Source organism: Phacochoerus africanus, chromosome 3 (assembly GCF_016906955.1).
Source record: "Phacochoerus africanus isolate WHEZ1 chromosome 3, ROS_Pafr_v1, whole genome shotgun sequence".
Classification (NCBI taxonomy): domain Eukaryota; kingdom Metazoa; phylum Chordata; class Mammalia; order Artiodactyla; family Suidae; genus Phacochoerus; species Phacochoerus africanus.
In genome coordinates, this window is record NC_062546.1 from 170,784,280 (window position 1) to 170,801,921 (window position 17,642).

At 40.1% G+C, this 17,642-nt stretch overlaps 1 protein-coding gene and 1 non-coding gene across 2 annotated transcripts in view; one reads left to right on the forward strand and one right to left on the reverse strand.

Moving 5' to 3' along the window:
• Positions 1 to 45: 45 nt before the first annotated feature.
• The window catches only part of MPP4 (MAGUK p55 scaffold protein 4), a 47,169-nt gene continuing 29,572 nt past the window's right edge, over positions 46 to 17,642 (reverse strand). The window contains exons 16-23 of the mRNA XM_047773244.1: positions 14,216 to 14,230; positions 12,707 to 12,748; positions 10,346 to 10,516; positions 8,367 to 8,447; positions 4,481 to 4,574; positions 3,587 to 3,695; positions 2,432 to 2,566; positions 46 to 362 (exon numbers count right to left, since the gene is read on the reverse strand). Coding sequence (XP_047629200.1) covers positions 177 to 362; positions 2,432 to 2,566; positions 3,587 to 3,695; positions 4,481 to 4,574; positions 8,367 to 8,447; positions 10,346 to 10,516; positions 12,707 to 12,748; positions 14,216 to 14,230 — 833 coding nt within the window. The 3' untranslated portion in view covers positions 46 to 176. The remainder of the gene's footprint in view (positions 363 to 2,431; positions 2,567 to 3,586; positions 3,696 to 4,480; positions 4,575 to 8,366; positions 8,448 to 10,345; positions 10,517 to 12,706; positions 12,749 to 14,215; positions 14,231 to 17,642) is intronic.
• Positions 1,424 to 1,527, forward strand: LOC125123771 (U6 spliceosomal RNA). Its single transcript, XR_007134153.1, has one exon. It is a non-coding gene; the product is annotated as a U6 spliceosomal RNA (small nuclear RNA).

Below are 17,642 nucleotides of genomic sequence, written 5' to 3' on the forward strand. Positions count from 1 at the left end.
TTACAATTTTTTTTCAAGCAAGATTAGTTAGCAAACCACAACACGTTTGAAGTTGCACACATTATAATAGGGCAAATAGTACAATACTACTGTTTTAAATTACAGCTATTTTTCCAGCTCTCTTTAACAAGTGAACATTGTTTAAAATTCCAGTATGAAGCAGGTCTCCTTAAGACTCAGTTATCAGAGGAAACCCATGTTGCTGGTACCCACTGAGGCTCCTCCTGAGCCTTCTGAACTGCAGACAGCAATTGAGCACATGCATCTTGCAAGTTGTCATTCACAATCACGTGATCAAAAAACTGGCCAAATTGAGACTCCATTTTCTGGGCTAAATCCTCCATCTCTTGTAGATCTTCCTCCTTTAAGAGAAATAGGAAAATATGCATAGCACAAATATAATGAGACAAACAGAAATAATGTGCAACTTATTATGCTGTTACATTGAGTTGCATAGCTCTTTACAAAAAGTTAGCTCATATAAATGTCCTCCATTCTAAACCACAAAACTTACGTTTCTATTTTTAGTCTTACTTAATGTCTCCCAGGTCAGGTTTTCCACAAAATTAAGTAACAATTTGTAGATACACCCATCCTCTTAACTTCCCATTTGGACTTAAATTATCTTATTCTATTATCTAAACACTTGAAGCTCTCAAACTACACACTAGAGAAAACCAAAGAAATTTTACCAGTTAAATATGAGTCGAATTTAAACAAATTTCAAATGAACATTAATCTGATAAGAATGACATTATTTTGCAGCTACAAAATGGCCACTTTGAACATAAGGATGGTATGACCTGGTTTTTTGGCATTAGGCATGCCTATATGATTCCTTGCTTCATAATGACTGAATTCAGCTGTAATATTGTCTATTTCTACTATTGTGAAGAGTTCATTTAGTCAAGGTCATTGCCCTTCACTTGGCTATAATGCATTAAATTCATTGATGTTATTTTCATATTTGTCCACAATGATGAAAATAATACAACTTGTTGCCAATGCAATCATAAACACAAATATTAATGCAACCCCTAAGCTCTTGTGGCAGTACTCCTTTATAAGGTGACCATACGCATGCTCCAGAAACAATTTTGTTAATTTGCTTAGATTGCCATAAAAATGAGAACAGAATTTTATATTCCCATAAAACTCTGAGAATATATATCCATAGACTCCACTGTCTGAAAAGCAAGCTGGAGAATCAAACTTTCATGCAGTAGTCATTTAAAAAAATAACAAAGATTAAAATAATGGGAGATAGGAGTTCTCTTATGGTGCAACAGGTTAGGGATCCAGTGTCAACAATCCAGTGTTTGGCATGGGTTCAATCCCTGGCCCAAGAAATTCCATATGCCATGAGCATGGCCAAAAAGAAAAAAAATAATACGAGATGAAAACAATAATGTAAAGGTACTTTATGTACACTTTAGTAGCATATATACCCAAATTGGAACAATAAAGAAATTAGCATGGCCCCTATGCTAGGATGACATGTAAATTTTTGGAGCAGTTCATATGCTTAATTTCAGTTCTGCAAGTTGAAAAACTTCTGGAGATCTGCTTCACAATATGAATAGGCTTTACTGAACTGTACACTTAAAAATGGTTAAAATGGTTAAGTGTTGTGTTTTATGTGTTTTTTACCACTTACAAAATAAATGGATGTAGTATCTTGACCTAGATAATGTTACCTGGGTGCATACATGTAAAAAATTCATCAAGCTGTACATTTAAAAATTTTTTATGTTTAAATATATTATAAAGATGCCTCATATTACAGATGAGATAATGGACTACAGAATTTTTAAAGTAAGCAAACTTTTATTTTTTTTTTTTGCTATTTCTTTGGGCCGCTCCCGCCGCATATGGAGGTTCCCAGGCTAGGGGTCCAGTCGGAGCTGTAGCTGCTGGCCTACGCCAGAGCCACAGCAACGCGGGATCCAAGCCGCGTCTGCAACCTACACCACAGCTCACAGCAACGCCAGATCCTTAACCCACTGAGCAAGGCCAGTGTTCGAACCCCCAACCTCATGGTTCCTAGTCGGATTCGTTAACCACTGCACCACAACGGGAACTCCCAAACTTTTTATTTGCAAAATATTTTGCTTTTGCAAAATAAATAATCCATTTTAAATACACACACCCAGTTTCTGTGTGGCTTTGTAAATTGTGGCTTGAGAGCCTTTTTTTTTTTTTAAGATAGACCCCAAAAGAGGAGAAAAAAATAGGTGTACCATCATAGTAAATATTAAACTTTATTTTAATATCTATAAATAATGTCCAACAAAAAGGATAAATCATAAGGGCATTATTCATTAGAAACAAAAGTTACATTTCTTAACATTGGGATGCTGTGGAAATAATACAGTGATTTTTGTCTATGAAAAATAAAACAGTACGTTCATCCATTTCCTCTGCATCTTACCTTGAACTTCATGTCCACAAAGTAGTCTGTAATGATCTTGGCATTTTTCCGAGATCGCTTCATACAACTCATGCTAGATGGCTTTATAAATATGACATAGGGCTTCAATTCCTGGGTTCGAGCCACTTGAATACCCTACACAGAAAAATTTAATGTACATTTAAAAACAGAAGTCCAACTGGCCAAAATAGCTCAGTTGGGAGAGCATTAGACTGAAGATCCCAAAACAGAAATCCTAATTTCCTGTAGTCAATACAAATGTTCTCAAAATTTCTAAGACCAGAAATTAACAGTTATATTTAGCCAGAGTATATTCTCATATACTCCCAAGTCCTCAATTCAAAAAATATTAATAATTAAGAGATGGAGTTCTAGAATCAAAATAAGTTCAAATCCTGGCTCTTCCTCTTACTAGCCACGACACCCTTAGTGAAATCTGAGAATAGGATTCTATATAAGATCTCATGGGAAAGACAAAGACAGACTCTCAAGGCCAATCAGCTCTAGTTTCACCCTCACTTCCCTTTTTTCTTGCCAGAATCTCACACTGGATACTACTTACATCTTTACATTGACCACTCACTTTGACCCAAGTAAGAACAAATCTCCTTGTCTCCTGATGCTCTTTAGCACACAAGATACATTTTTAAATGACCACAAAAAAACACAAAGAAAATGCAAGGATTGTAAAAATTTGAACTACACATTGTATGTTCTCTATCTTAACTCGCTCACTCCTGCTCTAGTTCACATATGGTCTCAGGGAAGCAGCTATAGCTGATAATAACATAGGAAGCTGATGATAACATAGGAAGCTTGCCTCCTTGTATAGAGCAACATTTTGTTCCCTCCACAAGAAGCTCCTCGATGCCTTTGTGATCAAGATCAAAGCAAGAGTCTCAGTTTTCTTTATGGCTACTTGCTCAGTTTTGTTTTTGTGTCTGAGAAGCTAGATTTTTCCCCCCCAACTAAAGACACAATAATTGGCAATTGATTCTTCACATAAGAGTGTGGTCCTTAGATATGGGAAGTGGTCTTATCCTTAAAAGGCTAACAGAATAAAGTGTCTCAACTACAACCTACAGCTCGTGCATAAAATGAATGACTTGCATTTGTTACTCTGGGGAGATGGAGAATATTCCACTACAGACCCACCTGTGGCTCTAAGTCCATGACACAGATCTTGCCTTCATCAAGGACTGCTTGAACAGCATCCACACTGGTGCCATACAGGTGGCCTTTGTACTCACCATACTCGAGCATCCTGCAAGGTGGGACCAAGAAAACAATAACTCTTTCTATATATACAGGTAAAATAGTATTAGTAATAACAAGAAGATAAGCTCCAACAGAATAGAATAAAATATGTGAAATTTGCTGGCACAAAAAGAATTAGTGAATATTTGACAGGAGAAAAAAAATATATTAGTAGATCTTGGACTTAACTGCTTCTCCAAATTCTCCAAAATTTGCAACTCAATTCTGCTCCCTCTCTGAACCCAATGAATTGGTGAACTATTATGTCAATATATATTTCCTTGTTTAATTCTTCAGAAACAAAAATAAATCCCCTCAGAAGTTTTAGACAATGAAAAAATAGGGAATCACTCGGATCCCGCGTTGCTGTGGCTCTGGCGTAGGCTAGTGGCTACAGCTCCGATTAGACCCCTAGCCTGGGAACCTCCATATGCCGCGAGAGCAGCCCTAGAAAAGACAAAAAAAAAAAAAAATAGGGAATCAATTTTTTTTGTTTTTTTGTTTTTTGTCTTTCTAGGGCCACGCCCATGGCATATGGAAGTTCCTAGGCTAGGGGTCAAATTGGAGCTGCAGCTGCTTGCCCACAGTATCCAAGCCATGACTGCCACCTACACCATAGCACATGACAACACCAGATCCTTAACCCACTGAGCAAGACCAGTGATTGAACCCATATCCTCATGGATACTAGTTGGGTTCGTTACCACTGAGCCACGACGGGAATTCCTGGGGAATCTATTTTGAATGTAAAATGACCAGAGGAGAAACTTAGCTTCTAAACGTCTAGATTACCTGTGACTGTACATGAGACTTTCAAATGTTTCCTTTGACACATAGTGATATTCACGACCATCCATTTCGTAACTCTTTTTGGAACGAGTAGTATCTATTTAAAAAGGGAATTTTTAAAAAGGTTTTAGAATCTTCAAAATGTTTGTATTATACATATGCATTTGGATAAAGCTGTCTGATCAAATAAATACATAAAAAGATAGATAAATATATGCGAGAACCAAAAAAAGGAGCCTAAATTGGTGATAAGAAAGTAGAAGTTCTCATACCAAAATCCATTCATCTGGAAATCTTTGTTAAGTGTTCATGGTGTAGAGTAGATAAGAATGTGTTGTGTATTCAGCCAGGACAAGGAGCCCCTAAAGGAACTGCTGCTATTATTTCCAAATAGAAAGAGGTGAGTTATACATGGACCCTAAATGCCTTAAGGCCCCCAGATAGCAAAACCAGTAGTATGTTTAGATAGAGCATTTGCTAAGATCTCATTTCATCTTTCATACTCCTAGCTAGATGAATTGTTATAGTTTACTAATAAGTTTACTAATAAGTAACTGAAGATTTTAAAGAGTAACTAACTTGCTCGCATAAACAAAACTAATGAAAAGCAAAGTTGAAAACAAGAACCTAGATGTTCTGACTCCTTCTAGGCTTATTTCTTCTGCTATACAAGGTTGTCTCAGATTTGAAATGAAGAAGGCCCAGGAGAGTCTGGGGTCGGGCCCAGATGCATTAATATCCAAGTGAGAGGGTGATTAGTTTTAAGGCTCTCCAGAAAGGAAAGACTGGTGGAGTCTGGATTCAGTCTGATTCCTCGGTGTGACCACTTTAAGTATAGATTCTTCAGCTTAGATAGCACTGGGTGTAGAACATAGGAATTCACTGAATACCTAAAGGTGCTTCAGTGTCTGCACATCCATGTATTCAACTAATCTATACTGAGTGCTTATGTTCCAGATGTCATATTACGTTTTTAGAACACAAAGATGAATAAGACACATTTCCAACTCTGTGTCCTGTGTGTACTGCAAAGCTACCAGTCCCTTAACCTACATTACAACAAATTCTCCTTATTCATGTGTATTTGTACTTAATAAAGTTTAAGGATGAAATAGGTCAACATCTGATTATATCAACACTTGGAAATGACCAAGTAGGAACTTGAAACCATCCCTAAATGATAAAAGGAGGTATGGACCTTTCAAGAGGCTCAAAAAGCAAATGTCATCTGGGGGTCATTTTTGTTTTTTCTTTATTCAACCCTCTCTTTAAACCCTTAGAGTTTCTATAGTTATGTCATTTCTATAGCTTTGTACTGAAAAAAATTCCAGTAAAACATTCTAGTTCTCGGGTGATAGTGAATTATGTTAATATAAACCTAAGATGACTTTTTTTCCTTGGCTTCTATTGAACCATATTTTCAATGAGAGGTTAAAGTCTGGAAATTGGTGCACAACATGAGGTGTTCATGTTAAGCTTAAAACTGTTCACTTAATTTAAAAAGCAAAATACGGGCAAAGTTTTCTCACTTTGAATGACGGTCCTCCAGACTCCTTATGATTCATCTGTGGGCATTTTATTTTTATGTAGCTTATTGAAAATGGTGATTTCTTTATTAATTTGTGTTTTTGAGATTAATGCCCATTCTTACATATGTAAACAGTACTTGGAAAGCACAACCTCTAGAATATGATCATAAAGCAACTTTGCTTCCCCTGGCCCTGGATGAAAATCTAGAAATTCCTGTGACTCTTCTGATTGTTATGACATTTTTAAAAATAGTTCATTATCATTCATGTCAAAAACTCAGTCTCGATTTAACAATTAAAATTCCATTCCCATATAATAATCAAAATTATGAACTGCACTTATATTTTAGGCTTCTTCTCCCCATAGTTGGCTCAGACTTGCTGTACCCAGGGAAACCAGCAGAGAAGCCCGAAGTCAGGAAAGGGAGTTTGATTCACTTCTCTTCCCTTTCATTCCCCCAGTTTTATAACTACCTCTCCAAGGCCATGTGCAGAGGGGAAGGGGAGAGGAAAGCAGGGCAGGAAAATCCTTCTTAACTGATGCTCATGCTAGCTGCTCCTGGCTCCTTTAGATCTGGCAGGTGTTTCAGTCTGGCTCTGTATCTCCTGGAGGATGTAGTGGGTTACTTTGCAAACCTTCCCACCACCACCACCACTGCTGGGTGTCTCAAATCTGTCTCTATTCCTCCTGGTCATTTCTGATTTCTTCTACACCCTCAGGTATCTGAGGGTTCATTTTTGGCCTCCTTTTACTGAGGCTTCCACTTGGGCAGGAGCCAAGACAATCCAGGGCTGACTTGCCCCCACAGTATCCACCCAGATCTGGTCCTTGGGAAAAATCACAACTCTCACTGTGACAGACTCTAAAAGGGCAGCTATCTCCCAAAATACAGTCTTTGGTCACTTCCTCTAAGCTCTCATCCTTTGATTTTTCAGACACAATTCCAACACCAGCTTTCTGTTCCTCTCATATAGCAAGGAACACATATTAAGTTTTTTCCACGTATTAGGTGGTTGTCCTCAGTTTCTCTCTCTCTTGCCTTGAGGTAAAAGGGAAGCACCCACACCCACACGCTCCTCCACCTTGGATGGTATAATACCTATAGGTTTATATTAAATTTTATGTGGACATATTACAATTTTTAAATAAAAAATAAGATAAAGCACTTAAAGAGCCAAGCACACTGCCAGGAAGACAGTAATTCCTGAATGAATATTAGCCATTATTGCTAAATATTTATTTTACCTGAAAGGTTATCTATTTGATTGCTAAGAAATGGAAAAAAGAATCACCTTTTAAACTACACACAGAACTACCATTTGATCCAGCAATCCCACTCCTGGGCATCTATCCAGAGAAAACCACGACTCGCAGAGACACATGTACTCCAATGTTCATTGCAGCACTATTTACAATAGCCAAGACATGGAAACAACCTAAATGTCCATCGACAGAGAAGTGGATCAAGAAGAAATGGTACATATACACAATGGAATATTACTCAGCCATTAAAAAGAACGAAATACCAGCATTTTTAGCAACATAGATGGACCTAGAAACTATCATGCTAAGTGAAGTCAGCCATGAGACACCAACATCAAATGCTTTCACTGACAGGTGGAATCTGAAAAAAGGACAGATGGAACTTCTTTGCAGAACAGATGCTGACTCACAGGCATTGAAAAACTTATGGGAGTTCCCGTTGTGGCGCAGTGGTTAACGAATCCGACTAGGAACCATGAGGTTGCGGGTTCGGTCCCTGCGCTTGCTCAGTGGGTTAACGATCCGGCGTTGCCGTGAACTGTGGTGTAGGTTGCAGATGTGGCTCGGATCCCGCGTTGCTGTGGTTCTGGCGTAGGCCTGTGGCTACAGCTCCAATCGGACCCCTAGCCTGGGAATCTCCATATGCCGGAAAGACAAAAGACAAAATAAATAAATATCCTGTGAACAGTAAAGCGGCCCAAAGAAATAGCAAAAAAAAAAAAAAAAAACTTATGGACTCCAAAGGAGACAGTTTGGGGGGTGGGGGGATGTGCCTGGGCTGTGGGATGGAAATCCTGTGAAATCAGATTGTTATGATCATTATACAACTACAGAGGTGATAAATTCATTTGAGTAATAAAAATAAAATAAAATAAAATAAAATAAAATAAAAATAAAAGCCTAGCTAGCTACATGCTAGTAAATCAATTTCTGCTATTAAAATAAATACAGTTAGAAATATTGAGTAATAGCTACTCTGTCTTATATGTTTTTCAATAAAGATGGTATATACAGTTAAGTGAGACTGGTGCATCTGCATAGGCAAAGAAAGTTTTACCAAAACATGAACCCCTATGAAAGAAAAAGTAAAACATACGTGGCACAGCGCTTTGAAAACGGTTAGGATTAAGTTCAATAAGTTGTCTTCTCAGTTCATTTACTCCGACACCGGAAGGTCCTAAATACAAAACATCACATACAGAAATTATTAGAGGTAGATAAATATAGTTATGTGGTGAAGTCATCATTTCAATCCATCTGTTGAAGACGACACTTGAGAGCGCATGTTTTGGGGAAAATAACGTAGCTTTCATTCTCATGAACTGAAATAACCCCAGAAAACTCTTGAGAATTTTCCTGTTGACCCATGGAGTAACTGACACTTCTTCAACATTCAGAAATATGGATTTCCCATCGTGGCGCAGCAGAAACAAATCTGACTAGGAACCATGAGGTTGCGGGTTTGAACACTGGCCTTGCTCAGTGGGTGGTTGGGGATCTGGCGTTGCCCTGAGCTGTATTGTAGGTTAGATTTGGCTTGGGTCCCATGTTGCTGTGGCTCTGGTGGAGGTCGGCGGCTACAGCTCCGATTAGACCCCTAGCCTGGGAACCTCCATATGCCACAGGTGCGGCCCTAAAAAGACAAAAAGACAAACAAACAAACATTCAGAAATATGATAGGGAACTGCAGGAACCTGTCACCCCAGCAAATTTCATCTGATGCTAGACACTCGGAATTCTCTAGCCTCATGTCAGTTCACCTGAGATAAGCTGCCTTTCCTCTTCCAATGAAATTTGTATCACATCACAACACAGAAATCAGCTTCCACGATTATAGAATTCAGGGACACACTTCCTCAAAGATGGTGGAGGCAATACCCCATGTGCAACTAGAGGCAGGGCTGGCGTCATGGGCAGAGGACTCTGTAGGTACACAAGCCCAAGCTTAGGAGGCTGTGCTTGGCTTGCTGCTCTTCTTTTGCCATGCTTTAGTTCTTAATCATTTTTAAATAAGGGGCTTTTGCATTTTTATTTTGCCCTGGGCCCTGAAAGTTCTGCAGCTGGTCCCGGCTGTAAGGTATGTTGTTCTGCTCTTAGGGACCTGCCTTGATCACAGTTGGAATACACAGGGAAGATGGCAGTAAGACTTAGTTACTGCTGCTGCAGGGATCTTGGTCACAAAGCAGGTTGCCCCAGCACTGTATTTACCCTGTTCTTTAGCACCAAGGATGCAGTCCAGAAGACTTTTACACATTCTTCTAAAGGAGATGGTTACAAATTTCTTAGGGAAGTGGATGTTAAGAATTAAAAAAAATTTTTTGGCATGCAGAAGTTCCCAGACCTGGGATCAAACCCATGCCACAGCAGTGACAATGCCTGATCCTTAACTACTAGGCTACCAAGGAACTCCAAGGATATTTATTTCTTTTTGTTTGTTTTTGTTTTTCATTGTTGTTGTTGTTGTTGTTGTTTTGTTTTGTTTTGCCATTTCTTGGGCTGCTCCCACAGCACATGGAGGTTCCCAGGCTAGGGGTCCAATCGGAGCTGTAGCCAACGGCCTACACCGGAGCCACAGCAACGCGAGATCAGAGCCACATCTGCAACCTATGCCATAGCTCAGGGCAACGCAGGATCCCCAACCCACTGAGCAAGGCCAGGGATCGAACCCGCAACCTCATGGTTCCTAGTCGGATTCGTTAACCACTGAGCCACGACGGGAACTCCGGATATTTATTTCTAATATAGGCTCATGATTCAGTATGGGGAAACACACATCAATGCTTTTAAAACAAATTCTAAACAGAAGAAAAAAAAATTCAGTTATAACCTGATCGTATTACCTCTTATACATGTTCATATACAACATGGCATACTACATTCAATTAGAGATAATAATGTCATGATTGACAAGGTTTTATTTATAAACACACACAAAAACCAAGCTTCATTATTTTTTTTTAAATGTTTGTATATGGAGGTCCACGAATGGTCCTCCTTTTACCACTAGGAATGCAGGACTACTGAATCCAGGAAAACCTTGCTGTGGATGAGGGAGCCCTGCCCACAGGGACATACCCACGAGCACGATGAGGCGGTGCTTGTCTGCAGGGTGGCGCTGGTACCTCACCACCTCTTCGTATGGGGCGCCCACTGCGCCATAGCAGTTGCTGGCACCGCTCACTTTGGCGCGCAGCTGGCTGAGGTGGGACTTGCGGCGGCAGAGGCGCATGCTGCGGCGGAAACCAGCTGCAGGGGTGGAAAAGCAGGGAACTTGTGATCGAAGGCAGGAGAGGTGGCTTCCTGCCACACATCTGATGGAGCATGCGCTGACTGTGATGTTAATTAATACAGTCTGTTAAAGGGAGAAGGTAGGAAGCAACTCGAAGGAAAAACAGCAAAATGCTCCACGTTACCTTTACGTTGCATCCAGTGCCCACCATGTGCTGGCATCGACTCGGTGCCAGGGACGATCACGGTCAACTAAACCAAGCCCATTTCCTCATGAAATTTACATTTTATGGAGGAGGAGAGATAAAAGTAGCAACAAAAATAAGTGCTTAGGGAGTTCTCCTAGTGGTGCAGCAGAAACGGACTAGGAACCATGAGGTTTTGGGTTGGATCCCTGGCCTCGCTCAGTGGGTTGAGGGTCCTGCATTGCATCAGCTGTGGTGTAGGTTCCAGATGCGGCTGGGATCTGGCGTTGCTGTGGCTCTGGCATAGGCTGACAGCTATAGCTCCGATTAAACCCCTAGCCTGGGAACCTCCATATGCGGTGGGTGCAGACCTAAAAAGACCAAAAAAAAAAAAAAGTGCTTAGAAGAAGGGTAAGTGGCTAGAGAGTGAGGGGAATGCTTTTCCAGGTTGGTGGTTCAGTTAAGCCTCTGAAAGTTTGCATTGAGCAGGGCCAATGCCATTTCCTGAGCGGAAGGGGCAGAGGTGGGAAATGGGGTTGGTGAGGAAGCCAAGAGGTCACAGAGAGACTTGGACCAGTGTTGGATTGTGATCAAAGTGGGATGGGAAGTCACTGGATGTGGGAGAGCTGGCTATGTCATGATTTGATTTCTGAAGACTTTCTGGTAGCTGGGGGCAGGATGTAAACCGCAGGGACAGTAAGTATAGGCTCAAGCAAGAGGCACTGCAGTGTCTGAGGTAAGGAAGGATGGTGGCTTGGGCCAGGCTGCAAACTGGTGGGAGCAGGCTTATTACATTTTTTAGATGGATACATTTAGACACAAACAGGTTAGATGGTTGCCCACAACTGTGTGATCTGTGGTGGAGGGGGACTTCTTAATGGTGATTTTAGACTGCCTGCCTTAAATTTGCCTACTGAATCACAGGGCTTTCTAGTATTTTCAGAGCTGTTCCCAGGTTCTCTCAGAAGACAGAGCGAGGGGTTATATGTGTGCACATGAATCAATACACACACATTTACATTGCTTGTCTATATATATTGAATACTATGTGTTTACACCAATTCCTACAAGACCAGTTCAACCCTACAGTTTTCATTCTGGCCTCCCGCCCTTTCCATATGCAGAATTCCTTTTTCTAAAAGTGGGAGATCTGGCTCTTATTATCCTCAGTACTTTTGCTTATTGTATTAACCAAGCGCACCTATGCAGAACAGGGGCTGCGCATTATCAGCAGCCTGGCAGAAAGTGTCAAGCCCAGCCCAGGTGAGGAGGGTGTCTTTGTAGAGGCTGTGAGGTAGCAGGGATCAGGTGATGGCAGCTGCCCTGCTTGCTTTACTCGGGCCCCAACAACCTGCTCTAGGCCGCCATCACCCCTGCTCAGGCTCTGATGCGCTACCCCAGGCTGCTTCCTCCTTTGTGTTCATGCCTATCCTGTTCAGGCTGCCTAATGGCTTTGGGGCTGAATTATTCGGGAAGAGATGCTGAAGAGTAGCCCCATGTTGTTTTTAAAATTCCCTGATGATTCCACCATGCATTGAGGCCTGGGAACCAGCATTCTACCTTATAGACCCTGCAGCCCTGCTGTTTGTTTGCCCGCCGTCTCGAATAAGGAGGAAGCCTGGCATGGTTTCCCAGCATGGTTTTAATTGAGTGGTAAAGGTGTTTGGTCCTCCCGAAAGCTCTGCCCAGTTGGATTATGGAAGTGGGACCATGAAAACTTTTTAGTAGTCAGAGAATTGGTCTCTTTAGAGTAAGATGGATACTTACTAGAATAGTCTGGAAGAAAACAAAAAATTCGTTTTTGACAAATAATGAATAGATATCCAATGTAAACCAGACGAGTTACAATAAACAACCAACATATCAGAATACTGATTTAAAGAAAAAAAGAAGCCAGAACAAGGAACAAGTCTGGGAATGTCCATCAGCAAAAGAAGTTTTCAGAAGAGCCAGGTTCATTCACAATGATATGACCATAACTTAACAAGTGACAAAGACTCACCTCTTATGAAGCATTACGTACCAATATAGAACTTCTGACCACAGCCGACAAATTCCTCCTTGTCTGGAACACAGCAAATGGCAGGAATAGATGGAGGAGAAGAGGTTTACTTAGAATGGATGCATGAAATTGTCTTCAAATCTCCAAGCGACACGATTTCCATAGATGGCAGCACAGCTGAATGTATCCTTGGGTGGCTCATTAAAGAATGTCCTAAACATTTTCCATCCTATCACATGCATCAAACTATAAAGAGATACTCTTCAGAAATTTAGCAATACACTGCATATATTCTGTCTAATATGGTTGGAAAAAAAGCTATTTTACTCGTTTAAAATTACAAAAAAAGATATAGTCATAGTAAGAACATATACATTTGGGCATATATTTTTAAATGCATCCAAAGAAAGCTGATTTTTAAAAAAGGAGACTCATAAATTGGTGTTGACTTTAACTCATAGATATGATGTGCTGTAGGTCCTATATTTAATCTGTTAGAAACGGTTCATTCTGTATAAAATTAGTATTTGCTTTATGGCTGCCAATTGTTTCTGACTGTCCAGGAATCCAAGAAACAAAAGTGAGGAAAACTGTGCCCAGCAGTTCTGTAACATCTAGAGCTAGCTTAAACTCCTGTCTCTGCTTTACTAGGGTCTCAGAAAAATTGTTATAAACCCTGGAAAAAACATATCATTAAAATGCTGGGAGTTCCCTGCATGGCTCAGCGGTTAACAAACCTGACTAGGATCCAGGAGGATGTGGGTTTGATTCCTGGCCTTGCTCAGTGGGTTAAGGATCCAGCGTTGGCATGAGCTGTGGTGTAGGTGGCAGATGCAGCTCAGATCCCGCATTGCAGTGGCTGTGGCGTAGGACAGCAGCTGTAGCTCCGATTCAATCCCTAGTCTGGGAACTTCCATATGCCACAGGTGTGGCCCTAAAAAGCAAAATAAAATAAAATAAAATAAAACGCCATTTTCAAATTACTTTTTGCTAACATACATTCCTTTTCACTTATACAACTCTGTTCTGATCATTGAAATAAGATATAAAGAGCATTTGTTCATAGAATAAACTGAAATATATATATTATAAAGATTTATATATATATATAAAAAACTAAATATATGTATAAAAGTTTATATATATATAACCTAAATATATATGTAAAGTTTTACATGTATATAAAACCTTTTTTTCTTAAACTTTGTTTTTTTAACATACATGTTAAATAGTAAAGAAAATACACCAAAATCAATTTCATCTTCTGGTAAGAAAGCATATTTTTAAACTGCAATATGTCAATGGCTTTAAAAGGAAATGTTTACTTAGGGATATATTCATAAAGCTTAATTACTTTTATTGTTCATTTAAACATATTTTCTATGACAGCGAATACCTCATCATTGATTTCACCCTAAAATATCTCATCTTATCTTAAAATATATCCAGCCAAGTATTCCCGTTGAGGCACTGAAAGATCTCAAACATAACTCTATTTGGTCTGCCAAAAACACAAAAATGAACAATTACCTTCTGAAAGTTCTTCTGGATTTTTGGTAAGTGAGGAAGTAGACATGAAAAAGTTAAGCCTTTGAGAAGATCGAGTTGGCAAAATAAAGACAAACAACAATAAGGACAAACGACACAAGGGCAGTATTCATGTCACTGTTAGGGAAAGTTGTGGCCTCGGTAGGAGATGCCAAAGCACAGCACGAGATGTTCATGTTGAGCTTAAAACTGTTCACTTAATTTAAAAAGCAAAATATGGGCAACGTTTTCTCACTTTGAATGACGGCCCTCCAGACTCCTTATGATTCATCTGTGGGCATTTTATTTTTACGTAGCTTATTGAAAATGGTGATTTCTATATTAATTTGTGGTTTTTGAAATTAATGCCCATTCTTACATATGTGCACAACTGGAGACCCAGAAACTCCTTGGACCCAACTCTGTTGCCCAGCGGACAATAAGTTTTCCTGCAAGTTGCTTATCTGGACTTTCCTGAAGACTTCCTATCCATACAGACTCCTTTCAGTTGACACAGAATAGGGCTTGAAAGAGAGAAATTAGAGGAAGGCAAGTGATTCGAACCTCCTCTTTCCTTTTGTCCTGGGAGCCATGTGGCTGCAGTCCTGAGAAGTGGAGGAGGTGGTGGAAGGGGCACCTGAACAGGGGCTACTGCAGCCTCTGGCCCAAGCATCCTCATTCCTCACCCATCCCCATGTCCAGATACGCATTTCCACCTCCAGTTGGACCCTTGAAGACAGGTGCAACGGACCACAGAGCATACTGTTTATTTTCTAGACATCTTGAAACATCCATAATCCCTGTTTTTGCTTGGTTGGTTTTTGTTTGGGGGGTTTTATTGTATATTTGTTTGTTTAAATGGTGTTTCTTTTTTTTTATAATTTTTTTTATTTTCCCACTGTACAGCAAGGGGGTCAGGTTATCCTTACATGTATACATTACAATTACATTTTTCCCCCACCCTTTCTTCTGTTGCAACATGAGTATCTAGACAAAGTTCTCAATGCTATTCAGCAGGATCTCCTTGTAAATCTATTCTGATAAGCCCAAGCTCCAGATCCCTCCCACTCCCTCCCCCTCCCATCTAAATGGTGTTTCTAATTAGACTGTACCATGACCTCCAGAGAACTTCAAAGAGGTCACATTCAGAGAAGAGTTGAGACCCAAACTGAAGAAACTTTCACTGCCCATTAAGTGCTCTAAGTAACAGAATTAAGCACCATGAATGAATGTCAGGGTTATTTACTTAGAAGACATGCCATCTGGGCACCAATTATTCCTCCACTGAGTTCCTAAGTGAGCTAGGTTCAGAATGTACTTGGAGTTCTCACTCTTTCAACTAGAAGGCATCCAGAAGTGGTGCTTTGGACCATAAAGGGCAGCTGTACGCTTTCTTGTGCAGTGTTGTTATTACAGACCTAGCTGCTGCTTGCCCCTATTTTTTTCTTCATAATAATGCTAGCTAACATGTAGGTATTTACATTCTAAGCATTTTTTCTTAGATAAATTATTTTTCCCACTTTAGGCACTGGAGCACCTGAAGGACAGAGAGGTTAAGAGACAGAAGACCCCTTAGCTAGTGAGTAATGGGCCAAGATTCATGCCTGGACAATCTGGCTCCAGTCCATGACTTTGACCATTGCACAATATTGCCTCTCCTTTCACAGATGTCACAAATACCTCTAAGCCTCAACCACAGCTTTGGCATGTGGAGTGCCTCCCAGCAGAATGATGAGGTGAACAGAGCAAAGAAGGATGACTATAATTCAGAGGAGTTAAAAATTAAACTAATCCTGGAGCTCCCATTGTGGCTCAGCAGTAACAAACCCGGCTAGTATCCATAAGGACATGGGTACTATCCCTGGCCCTGTTCAGTGGGTTAAGGATCAGGCATTGCCGAGAGCTGTGGTGTAGGTCAGACGTGGCTGGGATCTAGCATTGCTGTGGTTGTGGTGTAGGCCAGCAGCTGTAGCTCCGATTTGACCCCCAGCCAGGGAATTTCCATATGCCATGGGTGCTGCCCTAAAAAAAAAAAAAAAAAAAATTCAAACCAATCCCACACATTGATCCATGTGTACCCCTAACAGGCCAACTATCTAACTGGAAATAGAAAATTTAGAAACAACACAAATGGTAACTAAACAGTTTAGGTGAGTAGTTCCCAACTCTGTTTCAATACTATCTTTTTTATAAGTAATTTTTATAGCAATCTCTTTACTCGTGTAGAATGAAATTCATAGATATAATCCAACACACATAATTTTAAAAACCAATGCAAAGCTCTAATTGTAATAGCAAGGAAAATAAAAAGGAAAGTCATATTTGAAAAGTATATAGTTCAAAATATAAAACTTTGGGCATGACTTTCTAGAATACATAAGCTATTATAGCTACTAATTCTCAAGAAGCATGGATTTAAAGGAAGAGAGATGATCAGAAAATAGTTCTTATATGAAGTACAGAAAAATAGAAGAGCAAAGTAACAAGTGGACACTAGAATAAAAAGTATTCTGATAAATAATAACAGACCAGATTTATTGATACACATGGGAAAGAGAGAACTTGTCTTAACTGCCGTAGGTGTAATATGCCAAAGCAATTACAGACTGACAAAATGGAGAAAACAAAGAAATAACATACATTTGGAAACAGATGAATAATGGTAACATGCTCCAAAAGTTCGTCGTTTTGTTCAAAATACTCTGTGGGGCTTGTTTTGTTCCTAAGAGCCTCAAACATTACTGTGAGGAATAGACACTTGATGAGACCATGTGTCTTCAACAATGACAATAACATTAAAGAAAAAGAAAAGAATCGATGTGGTATAGAGATCTCATTTTCCAGTTTATTTACTACTCAGTAGGTACTAGACAGAATGTGTGGAATAAATTATTCAATAATTTCAAGGCAGTGTCTTTTTCTATTTAAATGTGTCTCTTTATAATGGCTCTCTTCTAAACCTTGCCTGTTACATCCTGTGAAAACTTACATTGCTATTGTGTATTAAAGAAGTGCTGGAGTTCCCGTCATGGCGCAGTGGTTAACGTATCCGACTAGGAACCATGAGGTTGTGGCTTCCATCCCTGCCCTTGCTCAGTGGGTTAACGATCCAGCATTGCTGTGAGCTGTGGTGTAGGTTGCAGACGCGGCTCGGATCCTGCGTTGCTGTGGTTCTGGCGTAGGCCGGCGGCTACAGCTCCGATTCAACCCCTAGCCTGGGAACCTCCATATGCCGCGGGAGCGGCCCAAGAAATGGCAAAAAGACAAAAAAAAAAAAAAAAAGAAGTGCTTATTCAGATTTGTAATGAGTTTTGTCCATCAGGACCTTCGGAAGGTCTCACACACTGCAGGTCATCTAGCATTCTTGATTGGCACCAGTTAAATGCCAGTAGTGCCCTCAATCAACGTGACAACCAAAAAATGTCCCCGA